At 40.0% G+C, this 16,761-nt stretch overlaps 1 protein-coding gene across 1 annotated transcript; it reads left to right on the top strand.

Annotated features, from left to right (window-relative positions):
• The first annotated feature begins 1,553 nt into the window (after positions 1 to 1,553).
• Positions 1,554 to 16,747, top strand: LOC148090024 (LHFPL tetraspan subfamily member 2a protein-like). The gene is made up of 3 exons (XM_087811346.1): positions 1,554 to 1,650; positions 11,722 to 12,211; positions 14,833 to 16,747. The coding sequence occupies exons 2-3, from the start codon at positions 11,788 to 11,790 to the stop codon at positions 15,087 to 15,089; spliced, it is 681 nt and encodes a 226-aa protein (XP_087667472.1). The 5' UTR covers positions 1,554 to 1,650; positions 11,722 to 11,787; the 3' UTR covers positions 15,090 to 16,747.
• Positions 16,748 to 16,761: the final 14 nt, after the last annotated feature.

Here is a 16,761-nt window from a genome sequence, read left to right as displayed (position 1 = left end):
TTTGTCAAGAGTCGTGTTGTCTGTAAATTCTTCACTTTTTAACAACTCAAGGCAGGAAATTGTAAATCATTTCACTGTGATGACGTCGAGCAAACACACTTCCATCTTCAAAGATTGTTTTCACCACTTATTTTAGAAAAACACAACTTTTCAGCGCCAATGAAAACCACTTGAGTGTTTTTTTTTGGTCGTTGTCAGATTGATGGACGAGGGTTCTTAGACTGTTTAGAGATAAGAGCATGACGTGCTGACGTCTCGCTGCCGCATTTGGGAAAGTTTACATTCTGAGGCTCCGAGGAGAGAAAGTTGAGAAGAAGCTGCTGCTGAACCACGTGATCAAACAAACGTGGAGCCGCTTTTGTGTGAGTCACAGAAGTTCTGGAATTCATCACACATGTTCTGTTGAGGTATTTAATGCAAATAAACGATTTATGACACCTGCTAATGTCCCGCATCACGCCACCTACAGGCGTCTGCCAGACTAGCAGTTAATAGACTTCCAGCTTCTAGATCGAAATTTGATGTGTATAAATGAGAAATATATTTAGTAGAAACATGGTGGTATTTTTAAAAAAAAACCAACATTATTCTACACACATAATTCAATGTCCAAGACAAACCGTTAAAACCAGTGTTGAATTCCGTGCTTAACTCTCTACTTCCATCTAGCGTTGTGAACATGAACTGCACAAACAATACTGCAAAAATAAATAATAATAACTAAACAGAAGAACAAAAATGATTCTCGGAGGCAAATATATACTAAAGGCAAATTTAAAAATATGTTAAGAACAAAAATGAAAGGTACAGCTAAAAATACAAAATCTTGCAGTTTGCAATTTTAAACACTAGAGGGCAGCATCCACAGGCACGATTTTGTCACTCTTCCATTTTTTCTTCCCTTTTTTTCCCTATTTTACATAAAATAAATTATTTAATATTACATTATTTTACTATATATTTATGCTATTATTTAAGATAATACAATAAATAAAACGTTTTCTTTTTCATGGGGACGTAATAGGGTTTAGTGATATCCTAAATTACACAATAATATGTTTTTCTTAAATATATATAAAACTATTAAACTTAACTGAATAATAAACTATATATATAATATTTAAATATATATAATTAGAGCACTGTGACAACTTGTAAATACAAAGTTAAAGCGAGCTTAAACTTTGAAATAAAAAAAACCCCAAAAAACTTCTGAATCTCGTACTTTAACATTTTGTTAAAAAACTTTGATTTTTAATCTACTCAAACTATATTACTGTGTATTAAGCTTCAACCTTTATTACAATTAAACGTATAAAAAAAATAGTCTCTTAAATGGTTGATTTTAAACTTTGAATCTTCTGAGATTCCTTCAGTTGTTGAATGAAACATGGTTTATTCGAGTGTAAATCTTGTTGGTGTAGAGAAGTGTGTGGAGGGTAATGGGGGGTAATGGGGGGTGTGGGGGGGAGAGAAGTGTATGAGGGTAATGGGGGGTGTGGGGGGGAGAAGGAGGAGAGAACAGACGTCAGCTGGAAGTGGGAAGTGTTCAAGTCGAGCAGGGAAGGAGGCAGAAGCTGCGAGTGAATGAGCTCCAGACCAGAGTCGCTCTTCAGGGACGAGGAGCCGCAGAGAAGCTTCTTCACTGACGTGAGTAAACGTCAGGACTTACTGAACACACGCGCACGAGGACGAGCTTTTAATTTGATCCATTTCTCAACAAAAAACACGAGTTAAATCCAACTCAGTCTGAAATAAGACACAACACAGTTGCCTCAGTTTTAAAACATTCATAAAGACGCGCCCAAAATGCAAATTTTGTTCTTTTCTCTAAGAAGAAAAGAAAAAGTCACAAGATAACAGTTTCTTATTTATTTTGAACTGAGTGATCCGGGAAATTTAAACACGCATGCGCAACGACAATTGGTCAGTTAACGTGATGGACTGTTGACAGTGAATTTTGGTGGAAAAAAATGTCTTTTGTGTCTCAAAGATAATTTATTGACTACTTTTTTACATGTTTTCATTGAATCCTGATGATCATATTGTCTTCCTAGTTGTGGAATCTCATGAGGGTGTAATTAATTATAAGTAAAATGAAGGTTTAAGTAATAAATACAGTGTAAATCTTAAATTATAAAGTCTTTCTTTGTTGTACATGTGATGTATGTAATAATTCTCCCAAAAGGTATTTCCCAAGGGATCAATCAAGTTCTATCTCAACTCATCTAATATTAAATTTGGATTACAAATCTAGTGTTTGCTTTGAATGTTGCAGTGCATTATGGGACTTGGAAACAGCATGTAAATATTAAGCAAAAATGATTGTATGTTGTCTTTGGCTTCATCGCTGAAGAGTAAAGGTAGAAACAACATGTATTTTTCTGTAGATTTATTAGTAACTGTTTACATAAAGGTTTGTATAAGAAAACTTCTTCAAACCTACTCTGCTGTTCCAAGTGCTTGGATTGCAGGGAGGAGGCCCCAGAACCACCCAGGCAGCCCCGAGTGTGAGGGGTGGGGGGGCGGGCGGGGGTACTTCATCACAAACTAAACAAAACCTGGGACGGGTCCAGTGTTTATTCTCTGCTGAGTTCAAGGGCAAACTGTGTCGCAATGATGAAAGCAAATCAACATTCATCCTTCAGAATCCTCCATTTCCCCGCAACAATGTCCGACCACAAATCGGCGTCTTCTTCGGCGCTCCCAGGGATTCTGGGAAATATTTCATGTGGTGACTGCGGAGCGATTGTCCTGACCTGTCTCCCAGAATCACTTCTGACAACCTGCCTGAGAGCGAGTGTAAACCTGTTGAAGGAAAGGACGCTGGAGATCATGGCTGGTTTCTCTTCGCTCAGAAGTTCAACCGTGTCACACTCTTCAGATGGTTTTAGTTTCAGCGTCAAGTGTTTGTGTCGCACGTTTGTGCGTCAACACAGACTCACAACAAGAGACATGTTTCTTCTCTCACTGCACATCTTCCATCTTAACCTGAACCATCTTCAAAGTTATTGTTTGAAAACCTCAGTAAAAACAACACTTGACTCAGTTATTTGATCCAGTGTTGATGAACTTTTCTTATTTGTTTTTATAACAGTTGTGTTTCCATGTAGTCTTTACTGTATCGGCTTCTATTTTGAGGTGATGTGTGTTTGTGTCTGATACGTGTTGGGTTGTGTGTGTGTTTGTGTCTGATTTTGTGTTGGGTTGGTACGTTTTTTTGTGTTGGGGTGGTGTGTATGTATATACGTACTGTGTTGATGCCTGTCTTTATGTGTTGGGGTGTAGTTTGGTATGTGTTAGCTCTGTGTGTTTGTGTGGTTCTGTGTCTAATTCTGATTCTGTGTTGGGGTACAGTGTGTGCAAGTGGGTGATGTATGTGTGTTAATGTGTTGGGGTGGTGTGTGGATGATCATGTGTTGGGGTGGTGTGTGGATGATCATGTGTTGGAGTGGTGTGTGTATGTTCATGTGTTGGGGTGGTGTATGTGTGTTAATGTGTTGGGGTGGTGTGTGTATGTTCATGTGTTGGGGTGGTGTGTGTACGTTCATGTGTTGGGGTGGTGTGTGTACGTTCATGTGTTGGGGTGGTGTGTGTACGTTAATGTGTTGGGGTGGTGTGTGTATTTTCATGTGTTGGAGTGGTGTATGTGTGTTCATGTGTTGGGGTGGTATGTGTACGTTCATGTGTTGGGGTGGTGTGTGTATGTTCATGTGTTGGGGTGGTATGTGTATGTTCATGTGTTGGGGTGGTGTGTGTATGTTCATGTATTGGGGTGGTGTATGTGTGTTAATGTGTTGGGGTGGTGTGTGTACGATCATGTGTTGGGGTGACGTGTGTATGTTCATGTGTTGGAGTGGTGTGTGTACGTTCATGTGTTGGCGTTGTGTGTGTACGTTCATGTGTTGGGGTGGTGTGTGTTTGTGTGTCCGTGTGTTTATGTGTTGGGGAAGTGTGTTTTTGTTTATGAGTTGGTGTGCTGTGTGTTTATGTGTGTGTGTTAATGTGTTGGTGTGCTGTGTGTTTATGTTTTGGTGTGTGTGTGTGTTAATGTGTTGGTGTGCTGTGTGTGTTTGTGCCTTGTTTGTTAAACTCTATGCTTGTTGACATAAAACATGGCGTGACGTTAAATCTTCATTTGATCTGAAGTCTTGAACCTTCACTTCCACAAATCAAAGCAAGAAACGACACAAACGACTGGACGTTGACCAGATACTGTGAGAAATACTTGAGTCTAATAAAGTTAATTCAAAGTTTAACGTGGACAAAAGTTGACGATCGTTGATTCATGTCTGTTTCTCCTCCTGTCGCCCCACATCTGCGTCTCTAGCGCCTCATCATGACGAGCGAGAAAGAGGGGAAAGTAATCGTGAGATATTTTGGATGCATCACTTCATCATGACTAACTCTGAATGAATTCCTCCTCCACCCAACGAGAAGAACTCTGAGGCCCTCAGGAGCCGTTTGAAGAAGTGGCGGGAGAGCAGCGGCGCTCTTGTCCCGTCCCTCTTTGTGCCAGTGAAATGTGGGGGTCACCAGGGGTCTTTGTGCGTCGGAAAGTGAGGGGGCCGCCCCGGAGTCAGAGAGGGGCCGGGCTGCTGCACACACTGAATAGGTTAGGGGCCACGGCGGCCCGTCTTTGAGAGTGAAGGAGAACATTCTGAGCCGGGGGTGGATGGTCCTCGCGAGGGGCCGTGGTCGGCTCCCTTTGTGCTGCTTTTGTTGAGCGGAGCTGCAGAAGGGACGACGAGGGCCCGTTTAATTTGGGCTTTTTTTTTCTTTTTGGCCCAGAGACGCTCACACGGCGAGCTTGGCTCGACGCTCCGGCTCTGGAGGGAAGTCATGCGTTTTGATGCAATGAGTTCGTGGGCGAGTGAGTCCAGGCTGATACCTGCTTCCTGTTTACTCTGAAACCTCGTTGACGATTGGTTAAGAACAACGTTTAATAGAATAAACAAATAGACCTGCATGATGAGATGAACCCTGATGGTGCGTCGCAGCCTACTCCCATCAGTTTGTGATTGTATGTGTGAATGGGTGAATACGAACTTACTATAAAGCACTTTGGGTGTTAAAAATCAAAGAAAAGTGCTACATAAGTAAGAGCAAATTTACAATTTTAAATGAATCGAATGATACATAAATTGTTTTGAATAATAAAACATCTTATTTTAACTTTTGAACTATGAAAATAAAAATAACTAAGCGACACACTTGAAAGGGATAATTTAAGAAGAAACTATAAATATAACATAAATTAAAGTTAAATAAATCTAAATGATTTACCACTGAATTGTGTAATCTTGTTTATCTTCAGTAAAAATTCCAAAAAAGTGCAAAAACCTTTCAGCAAAAACATATTTTTTGCACTTTTAATAGAAAAACAGTATTTGCCTCTGTCCACTTTTGTTTCTGCTGCCACCTACTGTAGAGTCAGTGTAATGAGCTTTTTTTTTTTATAGATAATTCTCTGCAATCTGGGAAAATTGCATTCTTGGACTCTATGTCAATCAAAAGCGTTCAGCACTTCCTGCCACTTCTCAAGTAGCATCTTAAAAAATGTAGGTCGATCCAAGTCAAAATGGCGGATAAAATGGACCTACATTGAAACCAGTTTCATTTTATTGCGTTTAATTTTGATTTGTTTTATCCATATTTCACCGTGAAATCCGGGCTTTGATTGTTTAATTCTCAGCGTGTTCAGAGCGTTTGTTACTACTACTATATACACGTTTTTTAAATCCGCGCAACCAAAATACACACAAAAGTCAATCTTAAAAAGAGATTTATCACACAATCCTATTGAATAACATCAATAATAATGAACAAAAACATAAAATAATGGACAGAAAAACAATAAAAAACGTGTAAAACATTAAATAAATAACTTAAACGAGTAGTGCCTATAAAATTCTATTGTATCTTGTAATTATTAATAATTGTTTTGTTATTTAATCTTGACAAGAGATTTAGCATTGTTCTCTCCGCCTAGCTTTCTCATGGATGCCACCTTTTTGTAGCGCCTGAATTATGTACGGTGACTTGAGGCCAAGCGTCTGGTTAACTCCGTGGTGTTAAGGATTTTGGCATATAGTCATTTGATTGGTCGACCGAGATGACGTAAAAAATGCTCGTCAGCATCGATTAATCAGCATTAAAAAATGAAACGCAGTGGAGGTTCGACCTGGTCGCCCCAAACATGTCCAGCCTCTGCTCAGATAAAGTACCGCGACTTCATCAAAAGCGAGATCTGAAACGGGGAAATAAGGAAATGAAAGTTCGGAATCATGATTTCATCTCCCAACGATCCAGGTGTGGGTTTTATATCCGTGCAGCGCCGCTTTATTTCCTCTCGTCCCCTCCAGCTGCAGCATTCTTTAATGAAAAGAGGGATACGTTTTGTCCTGCCCAGTTCTGACTGTTCCCTTCACACACCATTTACGAACATCTCTGCTCGAGTGAAGCAACTTTCTCTGCAGCAACTGCCAGTCACGTGGTTTCTGGTCCCACGTCTCCAGGTGCAGGACCGAGCCTGACCCGGTGGATCATCCTTAAGAATGGGAGCGTCTCGGTTTCAGTTGTTTAGCCGAAGGTGTTAATGTAATGGTGTGGTCAGGGTGGTGCTGGTGGGCTGGTGTCTCATCACCGGTTCTGTGGTGGAGTTCGTGGACCGCAGCTGCAGCTGAGCCACTGGTCGTGACGGTGCTGTGGTTCTGGTCCACATCTGAGGGTTGTCTAATTATAACATGACGTGATGCAGGCGATCGTGGCTCCGCAGATGAATGTGTTTAAGTCGTTTTGGGCTGAGATTAGTTCCCTAAGTCAGTTAGTTGTCTCTCCTTAGAGGAGCTAGCTGAGGGGGTTCCTTCCACTGATGGTATTCCAGACCCAGCTAGGATAGACCATGAGGAAATACCCAGGACCAGATGGAGAAATTTACATTTCTACTTTGCCCAGGGTCGGTCATGGGATCCTCCTTAAGAACTTAACCAGGTCCACAGGAGGGTAAAATAAACAGATATGACCTTGACATGACATGTCTCCCTGGTGCAGATGCTTCTTTAATCGCTTTTGTGGGATGGATTTTTAAGGCTGTTGAAGGGACGGGCTCGGTTTTGTCCTCCAGTCTAGTGATGGTGGGTTCAGGACCAAAGACCGACCAGTCAAGCTAGTGAACCTCCACGTATCATGACTTGCTCAGGCTCCTGGTACTAGTTTTTGGTTCTCCACTGCAAGTCATCCATCTTCACCTGCCATGGCCTCGCTCCATAGTCACACTTGACCTCCTCATGACCCCCTCTACATCAATGGACGCCATTATTTGCTCTTTCCTCTTCCCTTGTATATCTATCGCCAACAATCTTATCACGCTTTTCCACTTCACACTTCCGGCCGTGCCCGAATTGACTTGGCGTGACACTACTCTATTTTCTTGTATTTCCACCGACCTTGCCACCTACTCTCGGTAGGCGTAGCCCTCAGAACATATCTCCGCCAAACTTGCTAGCAATGGTGTACTTACCAGACACAAACAGAACCATGGAACCACTTTTCAGGACCAACAATCTACATGAGTCTTTATGGCGCTTTGTGTGTTGTGTGTTCCTTGGGTTTCGCTTCAGTGACATTCTTCTTTTACCAATCAGTGGCCGGTATTTCGTTAACCTTTTTAGTACCGGCACAGCTTGCTTGGAACTAGAGCAGAGCAGGTACTTAAAATGGTATCTTCTTGACATACCTTGCTGGATGAAACAAGTCAAGAAGAGTTAGGGCTACTAGACAACCTGATGGTCATCATTAGCTGGGTTACAGTCACAGTTTTTCACAAACGGTGTTTAAAAGGTTGTTCCAGGTCCAAACCTTGTATTTTAAGTTTCTAGACCCGGCATCTTTGTATGTGGAGTGGAGAGTCGCACGCCTGAAGTCCACGCTAATGACATTAACACAGTTCGATGGCATTATTATTGGACCTGCAGTTGCAAAATGTCACATCTTTTAAGGACGTTAAGGACGACCTCAGATGGTGTATCTGCGTCTATCAGTGCCATTATTACTATATTCATGTCTTCACTAAAGACCAAGACAATGATGGTTCGTAGAATTTAATGTACTTTTAAATAAAGGTGTTTATTAAATCAGTATAGTTTATAAATATGACCTTCAAGCAAGCATCCAGATCCTCATGAGGTCACTTGGATAAATTCCATTTACCTGCTCCCTGACAATAGTTATTCTATCCAGATCCATCATTTATGTGGTTGGCTGGTTTCTCCGTCCGACGCTTTGATTGAACACAGTGTTTGTGTTGGAGCGTGGCTGCTGGAGCTCCCACATGTAACCCTAAACTGAGGCCGGAGGAGTGTGGGAACAAGCGGGTCCAGATTAAAGAACCTAGACCCAGATAAATATCATCTTCTAGGAAATCTGCCGCAGCATCACAGACACGGCGGCGCGCCGGACCGCGTTGTCGGGCGGCGAGCAGCGAAGCGTTCGAGTCGACGACTCGTGACGCAAAGATACGATACACATCTGACAATAACCACAGAAAACAACCGTCTTTATGAATGAATGAGTGTGTGAGCTGCTGTGAAGGAAATATTTGAATTCTTTTAATGCTTAATATGCAAAAATCAACAGGAAGTAAAGGCCCAATTTAAAGTCCACTTTTTACGCAACTTAAACCTGATAATATTTTCCTTTCTTTGGTGGATCCGTCTTTTAATGTCTTGACATAATTGAATGTATTCAACAGACCTCGGCTTTATCATTTTCTCTGTGAACTAAAAAACAACTCTCGCTCTTACTCTAGACTTTTTCATCCAAAATGTCTTCTTTTTTTTATAATAACAGACTCACTTTAGGATAAATATCAGTCTCGTAAACTTGAAAACCTTTTTCTCTTTAGATCAACTCCTTCAATTTAAAGCCACTGTTATCTGGTGTGTGTATCATAAGTACACACTGTGAGCCTTGTGAGGTTTGAGATAAAAGATTTACCGAAGAGACGCCGATGATGACATGAATTTTCCTGTCGTGACAAAGTTGTGTTTGAACTTAAACTGAAGGTTTAAACCAAAGTCTGCGGCGGCAACTTTATCACGTTTGAGTCCTACAAGATTAATAGTCATAATTATTTCTAATAATTTTCTATTTAAAGTATTCTACCAACTAAAAGTATGAAGCTAGCACGCTAACTGTGATGCTAAGAAATGCTAACTGTTGCTATATTATTAACAAAATCACACAAATGAACAAAACGTTTAAGTTACTTATTGTTGTGTTGTTCTTATAGTTGTGTATTATGTTATACATTTAAATAAACTTAATTTCAGTTTCATACCTTCTATACAGTCAGTTATCGACACATAATATCAATATAAACAACAAGTATCTTTATATTATTATTTTATTTTTTTTCCAAAGTGCGCCAACTCATATTTGTTATAGTTGTTAGCATGTGTAGCCTTTTTTGCCGTAAATTCAGTTCACCCATTTATGTCGAGAGCATTTGGCGACTTATATTTGTATACTAATAAAATGTTTATAACTTTATTCATAAAGGTTCTTCATTCAGTCTTACAAGGTGCTTTAGATAAAAAAAAACAGACAACATTGTTGTAATAATGGTGCATTAGAGTACATTTTTACACAGTTTTTCGTTTTTAATTTGTTATTTTGGTTCGCTGTACTTCTTTAGTGTGTACATTAAAGAATATTGTAGTTCTAGTCTTGTTACTGTTCATCGTTGTTCATATATTTAGATATATTTACAATTCTATCATTATATATTCTTAAAGTTGTCATTATTTTAGTTTTACATTTTATTAGTATTATTATATTTATTTTATATAATTTTTCTTATTACTTGAACCGTTTATCCTAATTTGTGTGTTTTGCTGAAACAACTTTCCCCAATGTGGGGAAAATAGAATAAAGAAATAATTATATATATTTATTGTCTTGTTTAAATGCTATTTCAGCAACAATCTATTCTTTAACCTTTTCCTGACCCTTCTTTTGACTCTTCTGAGAGATAGTTCCCCTATGATGTGGTCTGAGTTTTTACTGGAAGTGTGTTGAGATCACATCAGCTGGTTTCCTCGCCGACGTCAAACCATCAGAGTTTATCTCCACGGAGCTTCTGTGTTGAGCAAGTGCTTGAGGAACATGAGTCAGTGCGATGACCTTCTGAGCACAGAAGCAACAACGTTTCCCACATTTCTCCTGCAAGTGTGTTGGATTCTATTGGTCGTGACATCACTGGGTTTCTGAGAAACTCGTCCCCTTTCATTAACCTCCCGCCGCCATGGCAACCGTGACTGTTAGCTCATGGTTTACCAAACTCAACTACCTAACCCAACATGACTCAGCAGATTTTAAATGCAACATTCCTTTCCTAATCTTAACCCACTAGTTACCAAACTTTTTTTGTCATGTGAAACTTGCAACAAAAATTCTCATAATCTTCAGAAAACAGTTTAACCATGTTGTGACCAGGAACAAAATACTTTCATCATGTTTCATTTTAATGTCATAAAAGGACCATTTTGCATCCAAGGGACATGTTATTACCATGTTTAGCTGCTATGCTACGTGTTTATTTGACTATACTAGGTTTTTAGCTTTCGATGCAACGTATTCATCTGGCTATGCTATTTGTTAAGTTGCCTATTATACATGTTTAGATTGGTATTTTACATGTTAAGCTGAATATGCTACATTTTTAGCTGGCTATGCTACATGTTAAGTTGACAATGCTACATCTTTCGCTGGCTATGCTACACTTTCTCTGGCTATGCTATACCTTAAGCTGTCTATGCTACATGTTTAGATTGATAATGCTACATCTTTTGCTGGCTATGCTACACATTAAGTTGGTTATGCAACATGCTGTGCTGGCTAGGCTACATGTTAAGTTGACAATCCTACATGTTTCGCTGGCTATGCTACACGTTGCTACGCGTTAAGCTGGCTATGCTACATGTTAAGTTGACAATGCTACATCTTTTGCTGGCTAAGATACACGTTTCTCTGGCTATGCTACATGCTGATGTGGCTATGCAACATGTTTCGCAGGCTATGCCATTTGTTTAGCTGCCTATGCTACATGTTTTATGGCTATGCAACATGTTTTGCTGGATATGCCATTTGTTTAGCTGCCGATGCTACATGTTTTGCTGGCTATGATATATGTTAAGCTGGCTATGCTACATGTTTAGCAGGCTATGCTACATATTTAGCTGCCTATGCTACATGTTTAGCTGCCTATGCTACATGTTAAACTGGCTATGCAACATGTTTCGCTTGCTATGCTACATGTTAAGCTGGCTATGCTACACATTAAGCTGGCTATGCTACATGTTAAGCTGGCTATGCTACACATTAAGCTGGCTATGCTACATGTTAAACTTGCTTTGCTTTGTTTCTTTACTCAAAGTCAGATATTACCAGAGTCACAACATAGAATTTGTCTCCTTAAATACTATGGTCTATTAAGATGGTTGTGTGGTTGTAACACTCGACACACTTGTGGTGACTTTAACTGTTGTTGTGTTGCTGCAGGTCATCGTCACAGCAGGTGTGAGTCATCGCTTGTTTGAACTGTAACATCTGGGAGCGTCGCTCACAGCTGATGTTTAACCAGATGTTTATCTTAAGACCGTCGCGCTCTCTTGAACCGTCGTCACCCGCGATGACTCACGCTTCCAAACATGTCTGCAGGGGTCGGAGGTCATGGCCGAAGGAAGCTGTTTCGGTGCCTTGTAGGAGAGACGCCTTCAGACCACCATGTGCCACGTCATCGTGACCTGCCGCTCCATGCTCTGGACGCTGCTCAGCGTCCTGGTGGCGTTCGCCGAGCTCATCGCCTTCATGAGCCCCGACTGGCTGCTGGGGTTCCCCCGCTCCGACTCCAGCTCCAGCAGGGCCGGGCCGGACCCCGGGCCGGACCCCGGGGACTACCGACCCTCTCTGGGTCTCTACAGTCGATGCCTGCGCCTGGGCAGTCGGGCGGGGGGGGTCAGCTGCGGACCCTACGCCGGGACCTTCTCCGAGGTGGCCAGCGGCTTCTGGCAGGCGGCCATGTTGTTCCTGGCGGCGGGGACGCTGGTGCTGGGGGTCGTGGCCTTCATCTCCATCTTCAGCCTGTGCTTCCAGAGCATCCTGAAGAAAAGTATCTTCAACATCTGCGGCCTCATGCAAGCCATCGCAGGTGAGACGTGTTTCTTGGCGATTTGTATCGCGGTACTTCAGCAACGATACCATATATAGTCATACTAGTAACAAGGATACATGTGTAGTATTGTCGAGTACTTGACTCTGGTGTTGTGATAGTGTAGTAACAAGGATATATGTGTAGTATTGTCGAGTACTTGACTCTGGTGTTGTGATAGTGTAGTAACAAGGATGTATGTGTAGTATTGTCGAGTACTTGACTCTGGTGTTGTGATAGTGTAGTAACAAGTATATATGTGTAGTATTGTCCAGTACTTGACTCTGGTGTTGTGATAGTGTAGTAACAAGGATATATGTGTAGTATTGTCGAGTACTTGACTCTGGTGTTGTGATAGTGTAGTAACAAGTATATATGTGTAGTATTGTCCAGTACTTGACTCTGGTGTTGTGATAGTGTAGTAACAAGTATATATGTGTAGTAATGTCGAGTACTTGACTCTTGTGTTGTGATAGTGTAGTAACAAGGATATATGTGTAGTATTGTCCAGTACTTGACTCTGGTGTTGTGATAGTGTAGTAACAAGTATATATGTGTAGTAATGTCGAGTACTTGACTCTTGTGTTGTGATAGTGTAGTAACAAGTATATATGTGTAGTATTGTCCAGTACTTGACTCTGGTGTTGTGATAGTGTAGTAACAAGGATATATGTGTAGTAATGTCGAGTACTTGACTCTGGTGTTGTGATAGTGTAGTAACAAGTATATATGTGTAGTATTGTCCAGTACTTGACTCTGGCGTTGTGATAGTGTAGTAACAAGTATATATGTGTAGTATTGTCCAGTACTTTACTCTGGTGTTGTGATAGTGTAGTAACAAGGATATATGTGTAGTATTGTCCAGTACTTGACTCTGGTGTTGTGATAGTGTAGTAACAAGGATATATGTGTAGTATTGTCCAGTACTTGACTCTGGCGTTGTGATAGTGTAGTAACAAGGATATATGTGTAGTATTGTCCAGTACTTGACTCTGGTGTTGTGATAGTGTAGTAACAAGGATATATGTGTAGTATTGTCCAGTACTTGACTCTGGCGTTGTGATAGTGTAGTAACAAGGATATATGTGTAGTATTGTCCAGTACTTGACTCTGGTGTTGTGATAGTGTAGTAACAAGGATATATGTGTAGTATTGTCCAGTACTTGACTCTGGTGTTGTAGTATTTACAGACCACATGACTCTTGACAAAGTCGTAACTGCTTTCATCTGTATCCTCTCGTCCTCAGTCATCACCAAGCTCTAGCGGGATTTCATTGTTCCTTTAGCTGCAGAGGACGTAATGACTGCTGAAAAAATACAATCAAATAAAGAAATACAATCAAATGAATACATAAATACAATAAATACATACAAAACATATAAAAAGACTGAACAATCGATGGGTGTGTTAATTGTAAATTTAAAAAACTATGATTATTTTATTTTATGATACTTATTGAAATATAAACAATAAAATAACTATGATACAAAATAAAATATGATTTTAAGCAAAAAAAGGAATCGATAAAGTACTGTTAAATATTGAGAACCCAGCGAGAACCCCACGGTGACTGAGGACGAGAGGATACAGTCGACTCCAGCAGCTTTTAAAGCTGACGTTTGGAAATATTTTGGTGAATTGAAAACAAATGAAAGCAGTTACAACTTCGTCAAGAGTCATGTGGTCTGTAAATTCTGGTGATGACTGAGGACAAGAGGATACAGTGACTCCAGCAGCTTTTAAAGCTGATGCTTGGACATATTTTGGTTTGAAAACAATTTAAAGCGGTTACGACTTCGTTGACAATACTACAAATATATCCTTGTTACTACACTATCACAACACCAGAGTCAAGTACTGGACAATACTACACATATATCCTTGTTACTACACTATCACAACACCAGAGTGAAGTACTGGACAATACTACAAATATATCCTTGTTACTACACTATCACAACACCAGAGTGAAGTACTGGACAATACTACAAATATATCCTTGTTACTACACTATCAAAACACAAGAGTCAAGTACTGGACAATACTACACATATATCCTTGTTACTACACTATCACAACACCAGAGTCAGGTACTGGGCAATACTACACATATATACTTGTTACTACACTATCACAACACCAGAGTCAAGTACTGGACAATACTACAAATATATCCTTGTTACTACACTATCACAACACCAGAGTCAAGTACTGGACAATACTACAAATATATCCTTTGTCCTATAGTATGACGATATATTGTATTGTTTTGTTTTATTGCTCAGCATAAACACTTTCCAATGATAATAATAGTCATAGAAATCCCTGAGAGAAAAGATAATGACCATTAAAATATTTCTGACGTTTAATTTGTCCGTTTATTTAGAAAGTTCTGGACCAAACAAACTCTCAGTACATCGTAGTGTTGAGTTAATATTGCAACATCTTGTCCTGATTCAAGTCCCAACAGCTCAGCTTTGTTTGCGCGACTGTGGACGCAGTAACGTGTGATTACATGAGCTCACTCTGCAGGCGCTGGAAAAATAGTTCCTTCTGTCATCACCACTTCAGACGGTCCTGAGTCACCGGGCTCTCCATCTGTCCCCCCTCCCTCCTCCAGGTCTCCTGCTCATGGTGGGCCTCATGCTGTACCCCGGCGGCTGGGGGTCGGAGAAGGTCGCGGGCTACTGCGGCAAGGAGGCGTCGCCCTTCAGACCCGCCCTGTGCTCGCTGGGCTGGGCCTTCTACACGGCCATCGGAGGAACCCTGGCCTCCTTCCTGTGCGCCGTCCTCTCCGCTCAGGCCGAGGTCGCCACGTCCGGCGATCGAGTTCAGGAGGAGATCGAGGAGGGGAAGAGCCTCATCTGTGTTCTCTGAGGACCCCCCCTAGGTCGCCGGGGGTCATCGAGGTCAACCTTTCAAAACTGGCTCCCGTCTTAAGCACTTAAAAATGGATTTGAAAAGAACAAAAGTGTTGCTAATGTTTCATTGTTGCCATGACATGTTCAATTGCTGTTGTTTATATAAATCTACACTTTTCCTTTTTTTTTTTACTAAGACTAACTTTACTAAAAGTAGATTAATTTTCATGTTTCCATGGTGACATAAGGTTTCAAGCGTTTCACATCAGGAATAAAATTAAATCATCATCCTTTAGAACAGTTAAAAAATAAAACGTTTAATGTTAAATGTTTGTCAAATAATAGTATTAGGTAAGTTTAATGTAAAAATAATACCTTAATTAATTGTAATACTCAACTAACCTAATAGAAGTAATTGAAAAAAAACTTACCATAATAAATTTAATTAAACAGAACTTATTAAAGAATAAAATATAAAAAAATCTTGGCCCTCAATTTAATTTTTACAAATATTTTGGCCCCCTTGAGACAATATCACTATGTTCAAAAAATGTTTTAAGTTTCAAAGAAGTTGAAAATGTTTTTCTTGTTTAAAAAATGAATTTCTTTATCAAAAATGTAACTTTTTCCCCTGCAATGTTTACATCTACTGTCTACTAAAAATAAGCAGTTTTTTTTAGGTGACATTGAAAATGGCAACCTCTGCAGGAGCCGAGGTCTCAAGCAGACAAGCCCAAAAAACTATTTTGAAATGATTAATTTGGTCGTTAAATATGGTTAAGATTAAGTTTTACTTAAATCTAACTGTTGGACTCGTGAGCCAGTCGATCACAATGTTAGCATTTCACCCTGTGACACTGTCGTTGAGGATTAGAATCATAATCTGTATAACAAACATCATCTGAAATAACATTGATTTTTCATGCCTAAAGTTGGAAAACATTTTACGACACCTTTTATAATTCTTTAAAACTATATTTTTATCAATAGTTAGACCTGGGCTGCAGAAGGTACATGGACTCGTCTAATATGACATTTTAACGTGTTTTAAATCAAAATAACAACAAAGTTTCATCTGTAGTTTCTTCCCTTGTAGATCTTAAGTTCCTTTAATTTCATTTTAATGTAGTTTTAAAACCATCTTAATAGATAAACATCTTGGTGTGTATGAGATCAAACCCATGACATCAGCGCGTCCATGTCTTCAGGGGAATGTTGGTCCATAAACAGGTGGAAACCTCCGAGCGTCAGCAGCTGCGTTCGCTCAAGCAACAGGCGCTCGTGTCTGCGGCGACACGAGCGCTTCTCGCAGCAGGTCGCGGTAACGCCGAGTGTGATCGCATTAAGGATTACGGCTTCAAAGAGAATTCCTCTCGTAAAAGATGGAGCTCAACCTCTCCGAGTCTGAAACATGTGTGAGTTAATACAACGGAAAGAAATGTACATGTTGGACTTTATGGTCTTAAATGTTAGTTTTTAGCGTTTAAAAAAAAAAATTCTTTCATTGTAGATGACATGTGCAATAGTCATAGTTTGTGAAAGTTACTAAATTAGTTTTTTTGTAGCTGTTTTTGTTACATTAACAAGATTGACAGCGTTCGTGGCACATTGTGGTTCATGTTTGTGGAGCAAGAGACGAGTTGTTGTTTTTTACTGAATAAACAAGTTTTTGATGTTAAAGATTGAAG

The sequence above is a fragment of the Callionymus lyra genome, chromosome 1 (assembly GCF_982586985.1).
Source record: "Callionymus lyra chromosome 1, fCalLyr1.hap1.1, whole genome shotgun sequence".
Lineage (NCBI taxonomy): Eukaryota > Metazoa > Chordata > Actinopteri > Syngnathiformes > Callionymidae > Callionymus > Callionymus lyra.
The sequence above is the reverse complement of the archived record's forward strand: the minus strand, read 5'-3'. Positions and strand labels throughout refer to the sequence as shown.